Genomic DNA, 13,935 nt, shown 5'->3' with positions numbered 1-13,935 from the left:
GTAATTTTTATACATAGGTCTTAGCAAATTCTTATATTTTTTAATACTTGTAGCAAGAATTGCTGTCAAACTTCACTCATTGGACCAGAGACCCTTGTGGTGTTGGTGGAAGATTTGCCCCTCATGTAGCTCATTATCTATGTTTGTGAAGCTCACTGGCCAGCCAGCGGCCTCAACTCCAAACTTTAATGATGTGCAGAAGCAAATTCTTAAAATAAAAATTCATTAAATGTATAACACATTAAATAACACAAAGGAAAGTTTAATTGAGGCAGACTGAAAATAGTAATGGCCTAATTATTAATAATTCCAGGAATTCTAGGTTATTTGCCATTGCCGATCAAGGCTTTTTCCCTTCCCTAGAAAAGCCACCATACCTTCAAAAAATAAACTATCATTCCCAGTAGAGGGGAATAAAGCTGGAGAAATAGAATGTATACTTGAAAATTCGTTCATTTTCCTGCAGTCTCTGCAGCATAAAATATTTGCACATAAAATTTTTGCATACATGTTTTTTTTAATTTTGTGAAGTTATCACAATTCTAAATTTAATTAAGACATACGTCTTTGTAATTATGAAAAGAAAAAAATTGACTAAGAATGGTTCTCCTTCAGTGCTGGCCAGTTATCTATTCCTTAACACACGGTCGTCTATTATCACTGGCTTTGGAGGAGTAAGGGAAGAAATGAAAGAAGCAATTTATATTAATTAGGGAGTAGGAGAAAGGAATGAAAGGTACTTAAAAGAAGAAACAAAAGAAAGAGGGCTGATCTCTACTGCCATATTCCACCGCACCCTACTTTAAAAAGTATAAATTAAAATGATAATGACCAATAAGCATTAGAGTCATTATTTGTTGTAACCATTATGAGTAAAAAAGAATGTTCACTTCATTCTACCGAAGACACTGGATAGTGCAAAAGAGATAAATACTGCACAAAGCATCTTATAGGAAACAAACAAACAAGAAACAGTGCACGCAAAATATGGTGAACAAGGAGAATTTAGCAGAGTGTATTACCATGAAGTACAACATTCAAAGCAGGCGATCGCTGAAGTTTGCTGCTATTTACCTCTGCAATCCAGTGGCAGAGAACGGAGTAGAGGAGATGCAGTACATGGATATAGAAGACCCTGAATGGATGGTTGGCTGGAGATCCATTCATTTACCTATCTACCTATTCCATGTTTACGGCCAACACCACGGATGGAAACGCTGTGAACGTGACAGGCCAACACTTCAGGTTTTCTGCCTCTCCTGAGCTGGTACTCAGTCGGCTTCTATTACCATTACGCACATAGACACTGTCTCAGTATCAGTTTGTAACTGTTAAGAAACCAATAGGAGACAATTGGCTTAACCGCACTTAGAATTCTTTATTAACTATGAAACCAAGCTTCTGAATTATAAGGTCAATGTTATCTCAAGAAAAAAATAAAAGCATTGTTTCAGGAGAATAACAACATCTGAAAACCACTGCATGTTGAACAATTGTCTCTTCTGACTGTGATTTAGAGTCATTCATCTATCAATAAAAAGAGCAGAGAAACCTACTGTGTAGGAGAGAAAACTGTAAGAATGATGGGGGTGATGGCATTCTAAAGCACATCCTTTAAGTAACAGTTAAAATGGGATCAGAATTTACAGACCACACATGTTCAGTCCATTGAAAACCAAGTGAATGAGATAACTAAGTGACTACTTCACTCCCTAATGAAATGCAGGATGTCTGGAGTGAATCACAACATCTGTTTTACAGAACAGAGCAACACCACACAAAGTGGCAGTGCGCTTGCAGGCTGGGGGCATACTGACACCTGGTCTGGAGCCAGCTGGCTCCCGCTTTTTATCAAATTACTAATGGAATCAGACTGACTCTGTAAGAGTCAAATTAGGCAAAGGTTCTGCAGCTGACATATTCTCAAGTGATGCAAACAATTCTCATTCATTAAGGTATTAGTGAATTTTCCTCTTGGAATTGGTAGTAGCTTGTTAGGTCATCTGCAAAGATTGGGTGGTCCTTTTCCAGAAGTCAGTCTAACCCAAATGCTCTGCCACACACAAGCAAAAGCGTCACTAACTCACATGCTGACATCTCATAAATATGGCCCTTAATATCATAGAGGTATCCACATCTAAAGACCTCCATATATAGCAATGTTGCCTCAATAAAATATATTTCTAGGTCACAGGAAGGTATTATAGGGGGCCATGGGAAATTGGGAAAATCTTAAAAAACTATTTTTGTAGAATTCCCAAAGATACAGTGAGATATACAGTTTATTACTTTATTTTATGACACATGCTGAGCCATGAGTGTCTGTATCTAAATAATGCAGAACATGGAGATTTCTAGCCACCAGGAACCAATGCTACAGAACTGCACGCCATAAAGACACTTAGCTTCCCAGAACATCCTTCAACGTCACAAAGGTAACAGGACAGTATGGAGCTATATGAAAGTCTGATTTCTGCTGAAACACTGCCCTCTTTTTGGGGACTTTAAAATATTTTTCTTAAGTGTTTACACTAAAACTTTATAGACATTTTAGTATTCAAACACTTAAACCCTACTCATTCCATGATTATATTTCTATGATTTTAAGGTTACTAATCTAGGCTTTAAAAAAAACAAAAGAGGGCAAATAACCGTGAGCTCTAGTCAGAAATACTAATGCATTTCCCACAAGGCAAACTAAGAGATTAAGGAGTCCCATTCAAAAGAAATAAAACTGAATTCTCGTTTTAGGCTATGGAAAGAATAACTATGTGTTTCTGGAACACCCAAGCAAGCCTAATCTACCTAGCTGGCCACCAGCCAGGCTGCCATATGCAGCCTCACATGAACATCTGTAGAGGGGCTTTTATTGAAAATACAGGCGCTGGCTAAAAGATAAAGCCATTCAGAGTCACCACATATATTCACAAAGGACAAGAAAATAAAATGGTAGCATTTAATGCAGAAATAAAATTTAGCCAGGGTGACCATTAAAAGTAAGAAATTGAAAGAGACTGATGCAATTTGAGCAGCTGTGATATAAGATTTAGAGCTCCCTGGTCCCAGCCATCCTTCGCCTTTTCCGGTCTTCAGTGAGAACTATCATTTGGTTTCCCACAAGATATTGAAAGGATTAGAGGCCACTGGGAAACATGGCAGAGTGGAATATAAACCTCAGCCTTCCAATTCAAAAGACCTTTTCTGTTCCATGAGTCCTCAAAAGCTGCCACCAAATACACTTTTGGTAGATTTATGGTGGAGAATTATGTAGGTGTTTTTATTTTCTAAATAGCCCATATATGAAGCTATAAATTGCAACTACATAACTTAGCAAAACTCGAGGATATGATAAATCAAATAAACATGACATAAGCATATTGGCCTATTGCTGGATGCCCCTATGCCTGGAACTTTGTTCCTGTTTTGTTGGTTTGTCTTTGTTGTGTTTTGGTTTTAATGTTTTAATATTTAAAAATATTTTAAGAGTACCCCAAATTTAATAATCAGTTGTGTCTCTCAGAACCAAGACAGGATGAAGTCAGAAGTAAAACAGATCCTTATCCTTATTCATTCAGAACTTTCTCTCTTTTCCAGTAAGAAGACTTTCTCCCCCCAAATATCTTTCAACCAGGGTTTCTTTCTACTTTAAAACTATTAATACAGAGTCAGAACCTCATAACACACACACACACACGCACACACACAAACACAGAGAAACAAAGCAAACATATTAGTTTCCTATTGCTGCTGTAGCAAATTACCACAAATTCAGTGGCTTAAATGGCATACACTTAGAGCTAGAGCTCTAATGTATGGTGGAGCTATGGTGGTTACAAATCTAAAATGGGCAAGGAGCGCCGACCTTCCAGAGGGAAAGTGAGGATCTGTTTCCTTGCATTTTCCCCATCTTCTCGAGGCTGCCCTCATTCCTTGGCTCATGTCCCTTTGTTCCAACTTCATAACCAACAGTCTAGCATCTTCTCTCCTCTCTGACCTCTGCTTCCTTCTTGTAAGCACCCCTGTGACCACATCAAACCCATCCAGAAAATCCAGGATAATCTCTCCATTTCAAGATCCTTACGTTAACCACAGTTCCTTCTGCCACATAAGGTAACATGTGCTTAGGTTCTGGGGATCATCTCCTCCTTTGAGGAGATGAGGAACATTATTCTGTTTACTACAAAAAGTAAGAGCTAAATGTTTTCACCCTCTGATTTTAAGGAAAGTGGTCATGGACACTTATGACTCCATGATTTCAAACTCTTTTACCCTGACCCTCTTAACTAACTAAATCCTGCAGAGCAAGTCTGGCCCTCAGGCTGTTTTTGTAATTAAATTTTTATTGGACCACAACCACATGCATTCATTTGTGTATTGTCTGTGGATGCTTTCATACTCAAACAGCAGAATTAAATTGTAGCAGAACAGACCACATAGTCTACAAACTCCGTAATATTTCCTTTTTGACCCTTTAAAGAAAGTTTTCTGATAAGCAATCATTAGCTATATTTTTGTTAGGATTGAGTTTCAGATTCATAAGGCTACACAAAAACTTGATCATGGTTGAATTATCCAATAAAATGGTATATAATTTTTATTATTAATCATTGTCATAATTATAATTACTCTTTTTATATCATATATCAATGTTTATTGGCTTTTAATAAACTATTATGCCAAACATTTTATATACAAGTTTGTGTAATACACACACAAAATTCCTGAGTAAATATTAGCTCCAATTTCCAAAGGAAGAAATTGAGACATAAAAGGATTAGTATCTTTCTCAAGATAACATGGCTAGTTAAATTTAGACACAAGTCACTTTAAGTTCAAAATATATGTTCCTAATCCTTCCATATGTCTCTGTTGGGTATTCATTTTACTTAATTATTATAACTTCCTTTTATTAATATTTTCCATTTAAATTATTATATATGCACGCATGCACAGCCATTATTGATGCAGGATGCTAAAATAAAAAAAAATAGATAAAATGTAGAGAGAGAATCTTGGGCTTGAAGGTATTTAGATCCCTATCAGCTTTATAAATTTGCCAACTTACCTAAGCCGCCAGGGACAGCTTCCTTATCTATAAGTGTTATTTGTGATACCAACTTGAGATAATATGCATGATACCTCTTTGAAGCCATTAGGCACTATGCACACATTAGTTCTTAGTGCTATTTAGTCCAAGCACAGTTTTGTGAGGTATGAGATGTACCCAGTCAAGCTGCATTTTATTATTTGGAAAACACTCTAAGAAATGGAAAACTTGAGAACAGTTATATTTTTTGTGTGGAATTCCATATGAGAGAGTGCCTATCTTAGAATAGGCCCTTTTTAAAGGACTCTCCCAGGATCTCTTGATCCCAGCTCTCTAGCTTATTACATTTATATGAAGACAGCATTCCAAGATCTTATAAAGATCAGAGCATGTGTCACAAAAGTATACGAAAGAATATACAAAAAATCTTCAAGAACCAATATAATAATTCATAAATACAATTCTACTTAATTTTTATATTTAGCTTTATAAGAGTAAATTCATGATCTAGGGACAAAATTAATGTTTATTATGTAGTATAGACATAATTTAGGCTGTTACATTCAAATTGTTGTTTCATATTACTGGACAGTATTTACTACGTCATTTTTTTAAAAAATCACCATTAAATAAGATTTCCTGCTTGTATATCAGCTGCCTGTATATACTACAGCCTAATCATATTCTGGCTACACATTCTGGACTTTACCCAAAGCAAATCTGTCAGGACAGTATAAGCAGTAACTCACTGGTGTTACATTTACTTTCAGAAAATATGTGCAGTCTTACATATTTAAATGCATGGGTGAGATTAAAGATGACTATGTATTCTCCGCTACTCTCCCCATTGAGATGAAGCCTAATTCTCTTCCCCTTGATTCCAGACCAGCCTTTGTAATTTCCTTAACCAGTAGGGTGTGAGGAGGTAACATTCAGGGGCTTCTGTGGCATCTTCCTGGGCCTCCTGAAATACTCTCTTTGGGGACCCAGTACTACCATAGGAAGGTTCTGAGACCACCAGGCCAGAATGATGGTGTGTAGGTACTCTGGTTGTCCCACCTGAGATTACCTTCTAGCCCTCTCCACCAAGATGACGGATATACAATTAAAGCGACCTTGACCCTCCAAACCAGACCATACCCAGGTGAATATCACTGACCTCAATCAATGCCATGGGCAACAGAATATTCAGGAAAGCACTACTGAAATCATGACCGTCTTTCTCCCCAAACCACGGGATATAATAAAATGGTGCTTGCTTTAAGCCACGAGGTTTTGGGTTAGTTTGTTATAAAGCAATAGATAATTAAAACAGTGCATAAAAAAGAATAGTTGTATTATACTGCCAAAAGTCTTAAATTTCTGTAATTCCATAATAAGCTGACCACTACTTATACTTCAGTCCTTACATTATTGTACAATAATAGACACTAGATATGGATAATCACATCATGAACTGAATATACTTATGGTAAATAAATACTATGCACAAAAATGCTCATATCGCTCAAAGGGCACTGAATTTTATTTTAAGTCCTTTACCTCCATAATTGCACATTATCTAAATAACTGTGATATTTGTAGTCTTACAAGTCAACCAAATTAACTAAAATATGGTTATCCAAGACATAGTGAAAGACTTGTTTCACCCACAAACCACTACTTGCATGTCACCCAACACAACTCTCTATCAAGGTAAAAGAATATTTGTGTTAGAAAGAACAGTAAGCCCCTTAAAATTCACGAGCAAGGTGGTTTTCTTTATAACTCATGAAATTGTCTTTAGGAACAATTTCCTTTCTTTTGCTTTCGATATGAATAGATAAAATATTTAGAAATGTTTCATTATTTTTCCATAGAGCCTAAGTAAAGAGGGGTAACAATATGTGAGTTGTAAAGAAAGCTCCATGGTGTAGGAAAAGGTCAAATGTTTTCTTTGCCTTCTCTCTTTGCCCTGGCCCATAAAGAGACTAACTTGTAGCCAAGTATCTATCAGCAGCTCTTGGCCTAAGGATACTAAAAGACTTAATAATTTTCCAAGTTTCCTTTGGGAATCTATTTTCCAAATTCAGTTTGGGTTCAAGTTCTTCCATGAAAATTAAGGATCCTAAAGAAACCAGGCAAAATGCATATATCTTGAACAACATATCTCTTTGGTAACATTTGCTATACAATAAATGTCTAACTACATAGAAAGGTGAGTGAATGGTTTGAATTGGAATTATAAATAGGGTTGGCCAAATATCCATTGGCTGATATCTGCTATAAACAGCAATTTCAGTTTTAAAGTAGATAAGATTAGTTAGCAGTTACACAATAAGCAGGAAGACAATGATAGTAGACATAGCAACAACATTGAGATGGTAAGAATTAAAATATATAGAACTAAAATATCACTTGAAGTTGGTAGCTAATCTCATGACACACTTTCCAGTGATCCTAACTCTTAGAGTGTATTAGAGTGTATTGAGAGGTTTTATATGAACATAATTAACGGGATAATAAAGTGGGAATCAGTATTGTGTTTCAATTTAGAAACTTTGGGGTGAAGTGATGTGCTTTAACAAGGCTTCCAGGTAATTTTGATGCATGCTAATATTTGAGAAAGCCTAGGGCTTAGACTGTAATGACTTCCACAAAGATCATAAAATCAAATACTTAAAGATCAATATTTGCTTAAAGCTTTTTTTTTTTTCTTTCTGCGAATTTCCTTCTTAGGATACTAGTAAGCATGACCACTGTTGACAGACATGCTTTATGTCCTGACCTTAGTGGAATATTTGCATGAAAATTAAAGCTTGCAATTTGTGAAAGAACAGACTGTCCTAGAGTTGGAAGGGGAGTTCAATAAGCTAAAAGATATAAAACTAAGAAAGAATAAAATATTGTCATTTTTAAAACTGGGGTATATCAGGAGTTCTACTTCCCCTTGGGTATAGAGAGCTGGAACTATTGTTGTTTCTACCCCAACAACAAGAAAAACCCATGTAAACTTTAAAAATCACAACCTCACTGAACACATCAAAGAGCTGAAGTCACTAGTCAACCAAGTAATATGAAATGCACTGAATCTCAGCCCCCTCCAAGGAGAAATGAGACACAACCTCCTGTTCATCAGTGACAGACCATGGAAGGAAGAGATGCTGGGTGCCATACAACCAGGCAAGAAGTATCCAGCTATAATTTTTAATAAACTGGTAGAAGTCAGGTATGGACTAGAGTAAAAGAACAGAGACCCTGGGAGCTGAAGACACAGGGGGTATTAGAACCCACTTGCAAGCTCTTCTCCCTGGACCCCAATCTCCTGTTCATGAGGAAAATCATGGGTAGAGCAGGAGAAGGCCAATCGCCTTCCTCAGTGTTGCAGGCTTGGAGAAGCGAAGTGGTTACTGCTATGAGAAAAATATGAAGCCCTGATGTAACCTTTCTCTAGAAAACAAAACTTAAGCTCCTGGAAGAAGGAAAGAAAACCCTGTCACCACAGGGCAAAGATACAGACCCACTGTAGCCAGGCGAAGGGCAAAACAACAACAACAACAAAACCCCAAAATAAACTACGTCTGCCTCTGGAGACACTTAAGAAGTGGACAGGCGACACCAGAGCTTACTCTGTGCACACAGGGAGGAGAGGCCATGTGAGTATATAACAACAAAGTAGCCATCTACAAGCCAGGAGATGAGGCATTACCAGACAGCACGTTGATCTTGAACTTCTAGCCTCCAAAACTGTAAGAAAATATTTTGTTTTTGTTTTAGCCACTCAGTCTATGGTATTTTGTTTTGGCAACCTAAGCAAATTAATAAACACGAAAGTTGTAATAATGAATCAAATGAACATGCTAGAAATAAACATGGTAAGAGGAATAAAGAATGTGTTAATAAGTTCATCAAGGCGACTCAAGACAGCCAAAGAAACAATCACTGAACTTGAAGATAGGTCCACAGAAATTTATGCAAACTCAGACTCAAGAAGAGTGACAAAAAAATAACAGAGCATCCAAGAGTTATGGTATAATATAAAACAGTCTAGCATATGTACAATTTGAATCTCAGAAAGAAAGGAGAGACAATAGTAAAAAAGAATTTTGTGAAGAAATAATGGCAGAGAATTTTCAGAAATTTCTAACAAACATCATAATACAGATGCAAGAAATTCAGAGAATTTTGAGAAGAATAAATCCCACAAAATTTCTAAACACACACACACATAGATACATTATATTCAAACTTCTGATTAAAAAAATGAAGATAACAATAGGAAAAAAGGAATAAATATAAGATTTATAACAGGCTTATGAGAAACCATGAAAGCCAGAAAATAATGGAGTAGTGTTATAGACAAGAAAATAAAATTGTCATCCTAGAATTTTATACCCAATGAAAATATCCTTAAATAGTGGTACTGCACAGACATACCCTACACAAAATATAGAAGAAATCTGTCTTCAGACAGAAGGAATGTAATGCAGACAAAATGTGGATCTACAAAATACAATGTCTTCAGAAAAATCTATTTTTCCAATTTCTTTAGCTACTGCTAAAAAGAACGTAGCCCATAAGCCTCAGAATGGTCCTCTCAATCAGGACCTTGGATAGGACTGCCAAATAATCCTGTTCCCACAATACTGTCATCTCTTCACCTAGCTTCCTTCCAAAGAGTGGCTGAAATAAATTGACGTCTCTGTTTGGAAAGTCAGTTACTGATATTTTACAAATACAGTGATTGCAAGAAACTCCATAAGATGGCTATGAACGTCTTGGTGACATTCTCTAATTTTATTATTATAATGCCACACATAAGTAATGCTTCTCCTCCACCCCACCAAATTCACTGAAAAGAAAGTTTAAAAACAAAGTTTTAAAATTAACCTCATGGCTGGACTGGTCCAGTAAGCTACCATATGCAGACCGGTAGCCTCTTTCTCAAGACAATGTCTTGTCCTTTATTATGGTGCCACTAGACTGTCCTGAGCCTTGCTGGTTGGCATTCCCTCCTGCTTTTGACAACAGCATGTTAAGGGAAATTGTTAAAATTTCTGTATTCTTATGATTATTTCCTTACATTATACTCTTCAAGTACTCTGCAGGCTATAATGAAACAATATATATTACCAGATGATCAGGACAGAACGCAAGACAGAGAACACAGGAGGAAGGACAAACATTACATTCACATGTGAATTTAGGGGAAGTCTAAAGATACCAGTATCCGTCTAAGGAAGGCAACTATGTTATGCAAAAATGACTTGTTACAAGACAACATTGTTTTATAAAAAATACATGCATTTTGTCTTTAAGATATATAGAATTGACACAACCAGTACTATGCTCTGTTTATATGAATAGTTATTTTATTTCTTTCTTGCTGAATTTCGGATGATTTTTTGTTCCTTCCTTTATTTCCCCACTTGGAAACATTATGACCAATAACATGTTAGGAGGGAGAGCCTACTGTTTTGCAGCAACATTGGTAATGCCTTTTAAAGCATCCGGGATAAGAACACCATATGAGAACTGCACGGCTGCCATTACTGTCATCTTGATCTAGGAAATCAGGGATTTGTTTAGTGTAAGTAGGAAAGCATAAGAAAGAAAATCTTTTCCAGCTGCCCACTAATTCAATTCAATTGAATAAACATTCACTTTATTTCCATGTGCTGGCCATGAAAGACAAGGGCAGTCAGTTTAACAGAAAGAAGAAGGACGAGCTCACTTACTAATTTGATTCGGTGGCCAGGAGTGGTACTGATTTCCCATGTGCATTCCTTCCTGCTTGGGTACTTGTCTGGCCAGTTGGGGCTGGTGATGAAGCCACTTGGACTGTGGATCTTCTGTTCACACTCAGCTGTGCCAGTAACAATAATAGCAGTCAGTATGGAAATCCAGCCCAGGATTGGTTCAGCAAGAAAGTAGCCTATTTGCTCCCTATGCTGCTGAAAAGATTTTCCTGAATACTAACTAATCACCACTCCAGTGTCTGTTATCATAGTCATCTGCTTTGGCAAACATGTTGTAGATCATAATCAGGCAATGTTTATTTTTTTGCTCACATGAAATTAAGCGTTTACAATGAATTAGATAAATGCCTAAAAGAAAATGGACTAGTTTAAACTGCTGGATCTGAAAGCTCAGATTTTAACAGAGCAACATATATTGACAATCGAGGATATTAACACTTGGCATGTGCAAAATACTTAATGCAATGTCACAAATGATAATCAATGGATATGCCACTTTCAATTCATATTTTTCCATTAGCAGAAACATCTATAGCTAATTAACATCATTAAGCCATTTTATGGATCATGTATTTACATTTTCTCTCACCCTTAAAGTAAACATGTGGATACCTAAACCATAATTTTAGCTGTTAAAGTAAATTAATCCTTAATTTTATCAAAGTAAAATGCAGCACTAAGGGGAAAAATAAATGAACAGCTACTAGCCATGGAAATAGCTTCTAAACTAATTTTGAAGGCTATTTCATTCAATTAATATGAAATTTCTTTTAGGTTTTTCACAATTAAAATTACCTTAGCTTAAAGGAGACTATTCTACATTGTAAATATCACACTTCAAAAATGTTTAATGTCAAAAAAATATTTAATATCCTCAGGCTCTGTCCATTCTCTGTAACTTATGAAGCAGCCCCCTACACATCCTAGTTTAGACTGGGAATTATTTATTGTGTATTATGTATCCCATTCTAAAACACAACTAATTCTCTGATATTTTCCAAGAAATCTCTTTGGGGCAACTCTTTACTATATGGACAAAACACCTGTTACACTGCAGGACTGTGCAATAAGGGTATGATGCCCAACATAAATGTGCTGTTGTTGCATTCCCTACTACTAGATCTTTCTCTTACTTGTGGTAGGTTTCCATAGGGAGATTTGGACTCCTAGCATAGGAATACAAAAAAGAGAAGAAATTCAGCTCCTTTCAAACAATGTAGGATCATGTAGCAAGTCTTAGAATCTAGATCCTAACAGTTTTCTAAGTTCCATTATTCCTGTCCCTGCTTTGCCATATGAAATATGGAGTCTCCAGGATCTGGAAACAGCCTATAAAACAAAGCCAAGAGGCTTGCTACTAAATTGTAGAAGGTGTCCATATGATAGCAGAGGTAAAAAAAAAATCCTAACCCCTTACTGGCAGTAAAAATGAGATTTATTAGGGATACCTAAATATCGTTCTATCTAAAAGCAAGTTTCCTATGAAATCCTTTCTTGAAAATATTTACTGTAATAAACAAAGAATTAAGGTATCTAACATATTTGTTACTTGTGAGCCACAGGGTATATGCATACTTTACAAAAGCTGTCTCTTTTTTCTCTGAATTATCTTCTATAACTGCATGACTATTCCCCAGCCTGTTGATTTAACAGAATACTGTACTAGTTACAAATATCGGAGTCCTCATGGGTTTATCCTCACATAAGAAACTTAAAAGAGCGAAAAAAAATTCTGCTGGCATATGATTCTGAGCAATATCATTGGCTCAATGAAAAAATTGAAAAAAACTGACATATGACAATATTTGAAAGGAAGTGAATGGAACAAGAGTTAGTTCAGGATATCCTGTACTAATCCAATGTTCATACAAAGAGCTGCTATCTAACTGTGATTCCAGCCAGGGACCTACCAATCTACATGTGCTAATAACTAAAGTTATAAAATCTGCTATAGTAATTCTTTCAAAATGGGCATAAATCCAATTTAAGTAGAAAATTCAGGAGCAAATCCTCAAAGGATGAAATAAGAACTGAGTAACTATTTCTTGTTCCCATCTACCTCATACTGGCTAAGGAGATAAAGATAACTGTTTTTTTATAAAATCAGAATATTATAAGGCCTAGGGGTCAAAAACTGATAGCCTACTATTGTGCTATTAGAATGCTCCTTTTTTTTTTTGGCCAAACCCATGACTTAGAACTTTAAATGGCACAGTATCTACCATTTTCCAAATGTCTTTCCTCTGGTAGGCATTTGAGTTTGATACTCTTGGTATTTAAAGTGCCATCACTCATGTAGCACATATATGATATTCTGGGGAGGGAAATTAAACCAAATGCAAAACATTTAGCAGAAGTCAAGTTTAAATATGGAGACTGTCATAGGGTCTGTGCTACAAGAACCTGGGGATAATGTGGTGCTTTTCTGGCTGCCAGATGGCATCATAGCCACTCCGATGTCTGTTACACAAAGTTATTCTAATGTCACCCATGTGTGAAGTGCAGAACCTTTAGGTATTATGAAGTTCCAATAGTATGCCTTGTATCTCTGAATGCTGCACATATTTTTTTTGACATTTGAACAGTCAACAATGATATCACTCATTGATATGATTAACTCTACTTGGAAGCAGTGCTTTACCGAAACTACATGCAATTCTAGATGTTAAGAAAAGAACACTCTTTCATACCTTCCTTGCAGTCATGTTTATTTTCATGCAGCACAAATCCATTACGGCACTGACACATGTAGCTTCCCATTGTGTTGACACATTCATGTTGACACCCACCATTATCCTTGGAGCATTCGTCTTTGTCTAGCAAAAAGATAACTCCACAGTTTAGTAAAGTAGCTTTGGAAACAAAGGGTATCAAAGGAAACTCTTTTAACTGTGGTTAACACTGGCAAAGGGTAAACTAAGTCACAGCTTTCTTTGTTCCCAACATAAAACAAACCTCCCCAAATTTATAGTGTCTTAGTTTTACCCACTCCTTGTTTAGCTTGGAGCCTTGTACCATGAATTGAGTTTCTAAGACTGTTGACTCTAGGAAGACAACTTGTAGCCTCTTTCACTCCTATGTTGGAGTAGGAGTTCTGAGTAGGAGAGAGGAAATGAATGAATCTTTTTCCAACTAATCCTAGACATTTAT

The 13,935-nt window shown here is 36.2% G+C and overlaps 1 protein-coding gene and 1 non-coding gene across 5 annotated transcripts in view; both read right to left on the bottom strand.

Moving 5' to 3' along the window:
- TLL1 (tolloid like 1) overlaps positions 1-13,935 on the bottom strand; it is a 216,871-nt gene that overhangs the window by 15,079 nt on the left and 187,857 nt on the right. For all 4 annotated transcript variants that reach the window (XM_073892462.1, XM_073892461.1, XM_025874003.2 and 1 more), the window contains 2 exons: positions 13,476-13,601; positions 10,765-10,892 (listed from right to left, as the gene is read on the bottom strand). In XM_073892462.1, coding sequence (XP_073748563.1) covers positions 10,765-10,892; positions 13,476-13,601 — 254 coding nt within the window. The remainder of the gene's footprint in view (positions 1-10,764; positions 10,893-13,475; positions 13,602-13,935) is intronic.
- LOC112826251 (small nucleolar RNA SNORA62/SNORA6 family) lies at positions 46-200 on the bottom strand. Its single transcript, XR_003208883.1, has one exon. It is a non-coding gene; the product is annotated as a small nucleolar RNA SNORA62/SNORA6 family (small nucleolar RNA).

This window comes from Callorhinus ursinus, unplaced genomic scaffold, assembly GCF_003265705.2.
Source record: "Callorhinus ursinus isolate GAN/ISIS: 27379988/994484 unplaced genomic scaffold, GSC_fseal_2.0 scaffold4, whole genome shotgun sequence".
Classification (NCBI taxonomy): domain Eukaryota; kingdom Metazoa; phylum Chordata; class Mammalia; order Carnivora; family Otariidae; genus Callorhinus; species Callorhinus ursinus.
This window is presented reverse-complemented; position numbering and strand designations above follow the sequence as displayed.